Consider the following 12,256-nt stretch of genomic DNA (forward strand, 5'->3'; position numbering starts at 1 on the left):
CACATTAATATCAGTCTAAAAATCAGAAACATAATATACGTAATATGTATTTTCCGATATTAAACTTAATATTGTAACACAGTTTTAAAATTAATTTCTTAAAATGTTAAAAGTTGAACCTCCGTAATAAAAAATCAATGAATATACGAGTAACTATTGTAAAAAGATAAATATTCTAATGTCTTTGCCGTAACGCACTCTCTAACAAATTAACTAAAATTTCTAACTAATACCTAAGTGTTATATGAAAATGAAATATGACCAGTTTGCGTAATTATTTGATATGAACTTAAGAATTTTTTACAAAATGCTTTTCAAGCTTTTAATTAAATGTTGTTTAAATATTTCATTACTTCAATCAATTTAATTGAATATCAATAACCACAAATATAAGATTTAGCCATCCTTAATTAAATGTTTTCAGTCTGGGGTATTAATCATTCCAATATTTAATAATTTATTTGACTAGTAATTTATAATCGCGTTTCTACATTATGTAATATTAGCGTTTCAACATTTTTCTTTCCCATATTACTCATTAATTGCATATTTAAGTAACTCTTATAAAAGCTATATGTATGATATAAGTAAACTCTCGGAATATTTTGGACTTTCCGGCCTACACAATAAAAACATATTTTTAAATTTTTACATACATTCACATACATAACTATTTTAACTAAAATTTCTCGATTTAATTTAATAAAAAATATGCATTGCATTGCAAAAGATAATTCTCACGTATAATATATAAACATTCTGTAATAGCACACTTAAGTTCAGTTAAGTTTAGAACGCGCAATAGTTAGAAATAATTATAAATGACAATTCTCTTAATAGATTTTAATCTGAATATAAAAACAATATTACAAAAACAAAAAAGTTTTAATGCAAATTAATTGTTTTATTAATAATATGCAGAATTTAATATTAATAACGCTACTAACAGCAATTAGAATTATAATAATCGTGAAAGCTCAAACACAACATTCAAATACAAGAAATGTGCATGCAATTAATACAGGAAATATTCGGAATTATAACAGTGATTTTAATAATTTCCATAGAAATATTCGAAGTCACTATCATAATGAATATAGTACAACTTTAAATTATTTGAAAACTTCTTCTCACCCGAATGTTAATGCAGAAAAATCTCGAAATTATTACAATGATATCAAAGAGACAACTTCAAATATTAATACCAACAGCAATAGCCGAATTGGAGTATTTGAATACTCTCAACCATCCGAAGGTGGCTATTATGAAACATTTTTAAATGAGGATTCAACGAAAACAAAACAAAATAAGAATGAATTCGAACCATTTAATAATCGAAATTCAAATTTTTTGAATAAAAGCACTCGATCTAATCAAGAGAATTATGGAAGTCAAATTGATCGTAGTTACTTGGGAAATCACAACATTTACTCAGATGAAAATTCCGAGGAAAACTACAGATCTACGACAAAACATCAAAAAATTACAACAAAAAATAACAGCAACAAAAGATTAACAACAACTACTACAAGAAAATCAAGTACAAAACATACAAGCAAGACTTCGAGACCTTCTAATAATTTAAACACAACTAGAAATTTGGAATATGAAGATTCTAAAACAAAGAGCACTTTAAATAATTATGATCGTCAAACATCATCATTATATACTACCGAACTGATAAGAAACTATGACTCCAAAAACATTTCTAGAAGTTTTGGACATCTGTCTAGTTTCATAACTACTCCTACAACACTATCAAGAAATAAACATGTTGAAAGATCTTCTACAAAAAGTTATAATCGGGTCCCCACAACAAAATCTCGAATCAACTCTTCAAAGAAACGAATTAGTCAGAGAAGTATTATGCCACATAAATATAATTTCAATTTTTTTAAATTTTTTATTATCCTTTAGAGTACGAAGAATATATGAAAAAAATTTTCGACCATAGCAATGATATTTCACACAAAATATCTTCTGATGAATTTGACGGTCGAGATGTTGCGGAGCCTGGTCAATATCCGCATATGGCTGCAATTGGCTTTAAAACAACAACAAATTCTGTAGAATGGCAATGTGGAGGAAGTTTAATTGACGAGTAAGTTCAAATTGTTATATTATATGAGTGAATTAAAAAGAATTATATACATATATGTATTCAATTTTAGGTATTTTGTAATAACTGCAGCCCATTGTACCGAACTTAATGGACAAAAACCATTTTATGTAAAAATTGGTGCTATCAATTTAAATGTGAATGAAAGAACTGTGGAGCCACAAAGTCTTACAATTAAAGATATTTATAAGCATCCAAAATACACAAAATCTTCGTATTATAATGATATTGCCCTCATTAAATTGTCAAGCCGTGCTTTGTAATTTGAAATTATTGAAATCATTAATTGAAATTAGAAATAAAATTCTCTATTTATATAGGTTTACAGAGTTTGTTTATCCGATTCGACTTTGGGAACAGAATACCGTTCCATATAAAAAAGTTTTCGCAATGGGTTATGGAGCAACAAAATTTGGTAAAGCCAAAACAAATATATTAACACATTTAAATTTAACATTAGTATCGAATACCGAATGTGATAATAGTATGCCAAAAATTAATGAAACTAAATATGGAATTTTGAATAGTCAAATTTGTGCTATTGACCCAATAGCAAATCGAGACACTTGTCAAGTAAGTTCTTTTTTAAAATAAACTGCTTAACAATTAATTATATTTGAGATCTTTATACTTGTACTAATAAATAAACCTAATTTTTTTGCAAATTAGGGTGATTCTGGTGGGCCTTTACAATTAAATATGGAAGGAAGTAAACATATTGAATATGTATTAATTGGTATCACATCGTATGGACTTGGTTGTGGTGGTCCACTTCCTAGTGTTTATACACGAGTTTCAGCATTTCTAGACTGGATTGAGGATGCTGTTTGGTTAAATTAGTTTTAATAAACTTTATGTGCTTTATTTATTAAAGCGTACGAGTAATATTAAATTAACTTGGAAAATAGTTTTAGAATTAATTATAATTAATCTTAAATGAAATAAATATAACTTACATTATGTAAAATAAGTAGATGCAATTTATAGCTTTCATAAAATTTATGTTAAGTACTCAACAACATTTTTCTCGATGTAAAATAATGTAATATAGTGTATCGTATGTTAATTTAAATATAGAAGTGTTATATTATTGCATTTTCTGCTTAGTTTCTGTTTTAATGTAAAAATTGCGTACAGTCAAACACGCTTATATTCACACCCATTCGTGCAGCATTTTTTGTGTACGTAATTTATCTGTATTGAGCAATTTTTTTTTTCAAAATTTTCTATTTGATTAAAAAAATTACATATGTATGAGTCAAAAATGCAATGTATAAAGAAGTCTTGTTTATATGCGTGTTACAAATAACCGTGTTCGACTGTTCTTTGTTTGAATACCTTGAGTTTTACAACTTCTAATGAATGTATGCATAGGAACAATTTATAAGGTCAAAAAATTATTTCATAGTGCTTCAATAAATTCTATAAAATAATTTGAAAATTTGAAAAGGCCCGATTTAATAAAATAAAGTCCAATTTCAAATAAATTTTACTAAAAACAAATATAACACTTTATATATAACGCACATTTAATACAGTGTTTACTCATTGATATACTCAATCGAAATAAATTTAAGAATTGTTCATCTGTTATATAAGCTTTTAACATTATTAATTCTTAATAAATAAAATATGGAGTAAAATGATTCACTCGATCTCTTCATCTCATATTTTATTTTGTTTGTAAATTTTGTTATATAACATTAAAATATTCTACAATGTTATAATCAAATTCTATAATGTTATAATCAAAATTTTTTTAAGTACACAATAAAGTAAAATGACTTAAATTGCAAATTTCTTGTTTTATAGTGCTGTTTGCACGTCACTCGGAAATCAGACTGTAGAAAGGAATAGATTATAAAAAAAAATTTTAAAGGATTATTTTCAAAATTTTTTTATTGAGAGTATACGAGTAGCTCACCACAATCGGGTTATTTTCCCAGGTAGTTATACTTCATTTAATATGTAAATTATTTCGCTATTATTTTGTTTTTATTTTGTGCTTTAAAAACTATAGCTGATTAGCTAGATTGTAAAAATTATTAAAAGCAAAACAACACATTGACACATTTTTATTTAAACAATTAACCATTAATTTGTGTGTTATTGACGTCATTGAGCAACACAATTTAAAATTTTACATTATTAAAATTTTCAAATTATGGTGATCACCGTGTTCTGCATGCTACCATATAGAAAAGAAAGGAACTGTTGTAATTGTAATTAATATTATTTTTATGAGTATTTCGTTTGTTTTCGAATTTTTTAATTAAATTAAAATTTCAAATGTAGACCCAAAAAATAATTAATCGGCACAAATTTGATTGAGTAGTTATAGAAAAATTTATTTACAAAACTTCTTAAACTTATGAATAATTTTATTATTACTTTATTTTTGTTCAGTCTCTTAACATAATTATTATTTACTAATTATTAATATATAATTTGTTTAATGCAAACTAGGCCATGATTTAATCTGGCCAAATTGTATCTTCTATCCATTCTAAATATGAATGAACTCTAGTATAAACACTTGGTGATCTACTACCACATATCAAACCAAATGATGTTACACCAATTAAAAAATAATTTGGACGTTCCAAACCCGGTAAATGTAATTGTAATGGTCCACCTGAATCTCCTTGACATATATCAGCAGATGTTTGAGTATTTATAGCACATATTTGACTATCAACTATACCATATGGTGTTTCTTCGATATGTGCTAATGATTCATTACATTCTTTATTTCCAATTAATGTAAAATTTAAAAAACTTAAGACACCAGTTGGTATTCTACCAAATGTTGTAGCACCATAACCCATTGCAAATGCCATTGTATATGGTATATCTCGTTGTGGCCACATTCTAATAGGATGTACATAAATCGTAAAACTGTAATCAAAATCAATAAAATTAATTAAATGGCTAAAGGTTTTCCAATATATGAATGGAATCTTACACAGCTGGCTTAGATAATTTAATAAGAGCGATATCATGATAATTTAAATCAGCATTATAATTTGGATGAATTATAATTTTATCAATACGAAATCTTTGAGTTGCAACAACACCTTCTCTTATATTTAAATTTACATCACCCAGTTTAACAAAATTTGGCGCTTCCCTAAAACAAAGAAATTGATTTTCCATTAATTTTAATTTTAACAATTTCTTCTCAATTTTTCTACACAATATAAAGCCTTACCCCCCAATATCAGTACAATGCGCTGCAGTTACTACAAAATATCTGTACAAAATAAAATATCTAAGTTAGTCTTCTTTTAAAAATATTTAATTATTAATTTAGCATAAAAATCCACAAGTTTTTACTTACTCCGATAGAAGACTTCCTGTACAACTCCAAATTCTTTCATTATCATCTTGTCTGGTGCCGATTGCAGCCTTAAAATTAAAAAGAAACAGCGCAAAACTATTGTTTGAATCTATATATTAAAATATTGTTTTTTAACTTACAACATGAGGAAATTGGCCAGGATCAGCTATTTCTCTGCCATTCAATTGTTCTATAGTTAAAATTTTATTCTTATCATAATTCCCACGGCCAAAAACACTTTCTATATACTCCTTATATCCTTTAAAAACAATACAAACATTGAAATTTGTAGTTTAATTTCAAATTTAAATTATTAAATTACTTCTTTCACTTTTTCTTCTTTCACGTTCACCGTTTTGCTTGTAAGCATTCACACCATCCTGCCAATGGTTAGGAATAAAACCTGTAAGATAAATTAATATTTTGTTTTTATAAAATTTAATTGAATTTTTAAATTTAAGTTTTAATAAAATTTTTAAAGTAAACAGGATGCACTGAAACATGCGATTTACTATATACAATAAAACAACTAGCTGTTACCAATAACTAATATAGTAGTTGATTAGATTAGGTGTATAAGTATAGATACTAGATCGTAATAAAGACAATCGCAAAGTTTACTTTATAGTTTAGTCTAATTGTTAATTATATTACACTTGTAATACCCCCCTCCCTCATAATATACACGTATATTATGTTTACAAACTCTCTATACATGAATAAATAAGCTTTGCTAACAAAACATTACTTTTGAACTACAAAATTAATGAACGTAAAAATTATAAAAAATTGACCTTTCTTAATATTTTTTAATATTATAGCTTATATAGTCATACCGAAATCTTGTAGACAACAAAAACATTAAAATGAAATATGATTAGCTCTTAACTAGAAATATTGAAGATTAAAAATTCGGAACTGAAATGAATGATAAATTTACATTCCGAATCATAAACAGATTGTTTTTGCTTATAACTGTAATACAAATACATATACACATACAAATTTAAATTTATTAATAAAAACTACGTGATTACATCAAAAATCTGCAAAATATAATATACGGTATACCAAAAATTTTGTTATATTAAATATTTAAAATAGCTGTATAAGTTCAAAAGTTCGTTATTGAATTAATTTTTACATATATATTTAGAATATATACAATATATACACATACATATATGTACAGTAGCGTACTTAGAATTTGATATTATGCCAAAAAAATTTTGCTTCCCTAAACCGAATATCTAGATTATTAACATAAATCTTACCCGAATATCCATCTGGTATTAATTCTGTATGGTTATTTTGAGGTTTTGGTTTCCACCATTTACCATTTTTAGTATTTCGATATTTTCCACATGTTAATTCTATCTCATGATTGTGATTTTGATGCCTTCGTCTACATAAATTATATTCAACTGTTATACCGTTTTCAATTTTATTAGATTCATTATCATCTTTTGGAAATTTAAAACTATCGCTAGGAAATAGTATATCGCCATTATTTGATGGAAATAAAAAATCTGAATTACTCTTAGGTTTTTTAGCATTACAAATATTCAAATTTTGTATTATAAAAATTAAAATTATATTAAAAAAATAAAAATAAAAATTATTCTTCATATTACTAGCTATAAAATAATTTTAATGATAATCGTTCAATGTATCAAATCACACTAAAGTGATTCTTAAAATAAAATTTAAAAAATCCTCTTTAACAATAAGTTTGTATATATGTATATATTATGTTATGTATATTAAGAACTTTTAATTTCCTTTTGATTATAAACAATAAAAGAATAAAACTATAATAAGAATAAATAATTGTAGCGACAACGTAGGGCAAAAATTTTTTTGAGAAAAAACTGGTTCGAATTGTTTTAGAGAAAGTTGCAAAATTACAGTAATACAATCATTTATTAATATACAAACATAGCAACATTTATTATAATATAGAATGATTTATTTAAATTCAGCTGAATTATTCAAAATTAGATGAATTTATACATAATGTATAACACAGGAAAATTGTATAAATAATTTTACATGGGTCAGAATTAGGGAATTTTTTTTTGAATTCACATTCGAGAATTTGGATTATAATGATAAAAAATAGTGATGTCTCGTTTTATTTCGCCTTTACTGTTACTTATACCTATTTATCATATTATTTCCTCTATTCTATTGTTGAAGTATCCAAAGCGAAGAAAGAAAACTGTCCGAAAGTTTAAAAAAAAATTTGAAAATTTAGTTGTTATGATGCAAGAGGAAAAAGGAAATAGGATTTTTTTTATGAGTAAAAATTTACAACATTATGGATTTCAATTGCGGAAAAGAATATTAAAATAAAATAAATTCAGATCAAGTACATACAGATATACACATTTTTTTGAATAAGTGAATATACATTTTGTGTTGAAAACAATCTTCTGCAAATTACATAATTATGCAGGCTTCAAAATACCAGTAATATTGTATCGCTTAATAATTCAGCAATTATAGCACATAAACTGAATTTTCCTTATACAGCAATACGATATTAATACGCAATTCAGCTTATGAGTTGTAATTGCTGAATAATGTAGTCAAACAATTTTATTGTAATTTTGAAGACATGATAAGTGTTTTATATGTACTATATTAGCTTGTGAATATACCAAAAATATTATATTATATAATTAATAATTATTTCATACCTTCCGGATGAGAACAAAAATTAGCAAAAAAAACATTAAAAAATATAAGAATTAAGATAAATAAATATATTTTATGAAGGAAAATATTTACCGTTATTCGTTTTTTGCTTTCATAGAAAATTAAAATTCCAAAAACTAAACTGAAAATTAAAATTAAAACGGAAGGGAAGAGTAAAAAATTTTATTCTAGCAAAATTATTAATATCTAGAAACTATCAAAATTTTTGTCTTGTACAACTTACCGAAGGAAAGCGAACCGATGTCAAATATGAAAAATGCAAGAAGAATTAATTGAAAAGATTCATTTCTAATATAAAATTTTGGCTTTCCACACAAATTCAATAAATTTTTCGTAGTATTATTTCTATAATCTACACACTATTACAGAACTTTTACAGAACAATGTTGATATTTAATTGCTAGTAACAATTTTTCAATAAAAAATTCTACATCGTAATTAATTCACTTCTTCATAGTTTTGCATATGCCTTTGATTTAAGGTTAATTCAGATTCTAAACTACATTATTTGCTTAATTTACAAAATTTAATTCACCCAATTTAAAAATCTCGAAATTGTACCTGTATCATAAATTGTTCTTTTAGTAGAAAAACTTACAATTAAATTAAAAAAAAATATTGAAAATAACACGTAATATTTTCAATGCTTTATTTTATTTTTCTGGATGTAATCAAAAAATTGAAATTCAATTAAAATTTAAGTACAATCGCCTGTAATTTCTCACAGGGGAATAACCAACCACCATCAATTTAAATAAGAACCAGTTGACCAAATTATTATTTGACATTTACTCGTACATTCATATTTCTTCTTGATTTATTTATTTGTTTTTATATTTCATTAAGAGAATGAATGAAAACAATACAAACTTTTAAAAGCTTTAATTTTTTTATGACGATGACCAGTCAATTTAAAAAACAAATGAGATTTCGAACGTCACGCAATCAAATGACGTAGTCAAAATATTAATGGTTTTGGTTTTGAAAGGGTAGACTTTTTTACCACTTTGATTTTTTATTAACTAACACTAACATATTTAATATATAAAACTCATTTTATATGAGTTTGTATTTAATAAATTAGGATTATGTTAAACCAATAAAGTCGAAAAGATGATACAATATAAAAAAGATAACATTAATCAGGTTTTCATCGTGTGTGTATTTATTGATTATTTAATTTACTGAGGTTTCTAACTTGTTTTATTTAAAAGTTTTAAAAAATTACATTTATATAGCCTGACAGAGTCGAACTTAGTCTAAAGTGAGTTTGGATAATAGGAATTTTTAGGAAAATTATTGAAATTAATTAATTAAAATTAACGATAAATTTTATATAAATATTAGTAAATAAAGAAACGTGTAAAAAATCCCGTTAAGATTTAAGGAAAAAATCTATAAAATTTCGTGTAGGTATTAAGAAGCCAGAGCTTTCATTTCTACAAACGGAGATAAGTGCAGAAAAACCTTTGTTATTTAATATTGAGTTCAATTTCTCAATTCTGGAGAATATTTTAAGCTAATATATCACCAGAATTCTAGTGATATTGAACACAATATTCAAAATGATCTCACAAAATGAGAAATTTTACGCGGCGAATTGTCAAAATTCATATAAAATATACGAGTACATATTTCAAGGGACTAAAGTGAAATTATCAACGCGAATTTAAACAAACGGCGATAATATAGTCTAAATTTCATGTTACCATTGGCGCTTATATTAACATCATCTGTTTCCATGTGTGTATGACGTTATATGCAATATAATGAATAGCTGATTTTGCCGTTTCGCTGTTATTTTGTGTTAACAACGAAAATCGGCCGCTATTGTCGTTCACAGCTTTGATTTTGTTTTCACACATAGAAAGCCGATCCTGCCTTTTACACCATTAAGAACATTGATACAAATAATAAAGTTTATGGCACAAATATTCTTTTAATCCATTTTTTAACTCATTTCTAATGTGGACAAAAATTATTATGTTCATACATACATACACATATATTTTAATTTTTTTTTTGCTAATCAAAAATATTCCAAAATTTAATATAATTCGAACATTTCTTAAGAATTTATTTCATATCCAGTTTAACTCTTTTTGGAATAACATCAACTAAATAATAAATATGTTAAAGAACTTATTAAAAAATTCAATTTTTCAAATTTTTTTACTTTTAATTTTTATTTCAAATGGTAAGAATTTACAAGCATTTAATAAAATTAAATCTGTTAACTGAAACTTATTTAATTTCAGAACACATTACGGTAGGACAATATCGAAGATATCACAATCCAACAAACCATAGAAATACTCGTAGGCATAGACAACAACAACCAATTTTGTTACGTAGCGCACAAAGTTGTTTAACAAGTTTAAATAAACCGGGTGAGTGTATACCATTAAAGTCATGTTCAGAAGCACTACATTATTTAAGATATAATCATATACAACCGACTGTTTGTAATGCAAATAATCGTTTTAATCCAACTGTATGTTGTGGAACATCGTCTTCAACTTCAATAGGAACGAGAAGTAATTCTATAGATACAAGACAACAAAAAGTTTCAGGTCAAAGATTAAGTGAAAAAAGTAAACAAGTTTTTTTTTCCAATGATTATGTTAATTTTGACGATTTATTATATTTTTTTTTACTTTTTAAGAATGTTATGAGCAACGTTTAGCATCCTATGGAAGAGTGGCAGTTCCAACAATTGTTGGTGGAACAAAAACATATCCTGGAGAATTTCCGTATATGGTATAAACAAATTTCTTTTTTTACATAAAATTATATAGGTATAAGGATTTCATTCTAATTTAAAATTTTAGGCCGCAATTGGATGGTTGAAAAGTTATGGAAGAGGCTATGATTTTAAATGTGGCGGAGCATTGATTTCAAAGTATATTTCATTAGAATTATTCACATGAATCACAATATAAACTTTACCTTCTTTTATTTGTCAATTCAACAGAAGATTTGTTTTAACAGCTGCGCATTGTCTGAGTCTTGGTGGATCGGCACCAAGTGTTGTTGAAACTGGTGGGCTTCCTTTAAATTCTGGTCAAGGTGTAACAATAAGAGTATCCGAAGTTTTTGTGCATCCTCAATATAGCAGTCGATATCACTACAATGATATTGGACTAATTAAATTAACAGATTATGCTCCGTATGTGATTATATTTGATTTTAATATATTATGACTTATGAGATAATAAATTTATAAAATATTATGTAGGCAAACCGCAGCATGTCTTTGGTTTGGACCAAGTATTAATTCCCCCACTAACGCTATAGCTGTTGGATATGGAACAACTTCATTTGGTATAACAAAAAAAAATTCTCAAAACGACAGAGTTTTAAAAAATTTAATTTTAAATTTTAATAACAGCTGGTAAATTTTCATCTGAACTATTAAAAATTAATGTACGAACATATACACATCAAGAATGTTCACCATATTTTCCACCTAGTCAAATAATTCCACAAGGATTATCTAGTGGTCACATATGCGCTGGATATCTTGGAAAAGGAAGAGATACATGTCAAGTAATTAAAATTTATTTACAACAATCAAAAAATGGTTATATTAAAATCAAAAAAAAATTTTATATTTTAATAAAGGGTGACTCAGGTGGTCCATTAATTGTAAATGGTAATGTACAAAATCAGAAAGTACCATTTATAATTGGTATAACATCATTTGGTCAATCATGTGGTGGTAATGCACCTGGAGTTTATACAAAAGTTTCAAATTATTTAAGTTGGATAGAATCAATTGCGTTCGGTAGGTAAACTTTTTACATTTTTATGCGTACAAGAAAAAGTTTTATTGTATTCGTTCTATATTTTTAATAATATATGTAAAGCTTGCATAGCTCTTAGAGGTGATGAACAAATACCATGCTAGTTGCTTAAGAAAAAAAAGTCATATTTTATAAGAAGTTTATAGTATTAATTTATTTAAAGAAATTATGTATTTTTTTTCGTTTTTTATTTATAAATACATGTACAAAGATTTAAAATGAATTTAAAAATTAATTTTATTCTTCCCTTAAAATAATTTGAAAGCCATT

At 25.6% G+C, this 12,256-nt stretch overlaps 1 protein-coding gene across 1 annotated transcript; it reads right to left on the reverse strand.

The window, feature by feature from the left end:
* Positions 1–4,593: 4,593 nt before the first annotated feature.
* Positions 4,594–5,337, reverse strand: LOC129611735 (serine protease snake-like). Its single transcript, XM_055525026.1, has 2 exons — positions 5,085–5,337; positions 4,594–5,017 (listed from the first exon to the last, which is right to left on the reverse strand). The coding sequence occupies exons 1-2, from the start codon at positions 5,273–5,275 to the stop codon at positions 4,594–4,596; spliced, it is 615 nt and encodes a 204-aa protein (XP_055381001.1). The 5' UTR covers positions 5,276–5,337.
* Positions 5,338–12,256: the final 6,919 nt, after the last annotated feature.

This window comes from Condylostylus longicornis, unplaced genomic scaffold, assembly GCF_029603195.1.
Source record: "Condylostylus longicornis isolate FDR11 unplaced genomic scaffold, ASM2960319v2 ptg000055l, whole genome shotgun sequence".
Lineage (NCBI taxonomy): Eukaryota > Metazoa > Arthropoda > Insecta > Diptera > Dolichopodidae > Condylostylus > Condylostylus longicornis.

What these genes read in the sequence shown, in the direction of transcription:
- LOC129611735 (XM_055525026.1), bottom strand. Translation starts at nt 5,275, where the DNA reads ATGGAAAATCAATTTCTTTGTTTTAGGGAAGCGCCAAATTTTGTTAAA. An exon ending in AAATTATCTAAGCCAGCTGT is followed by an intron (nt 5,018 to 5,084) that starts GTAAGATTCCAT and finishes TTTTGATTACAG; the next exon opens with TTTTACGATTTATGTACATC.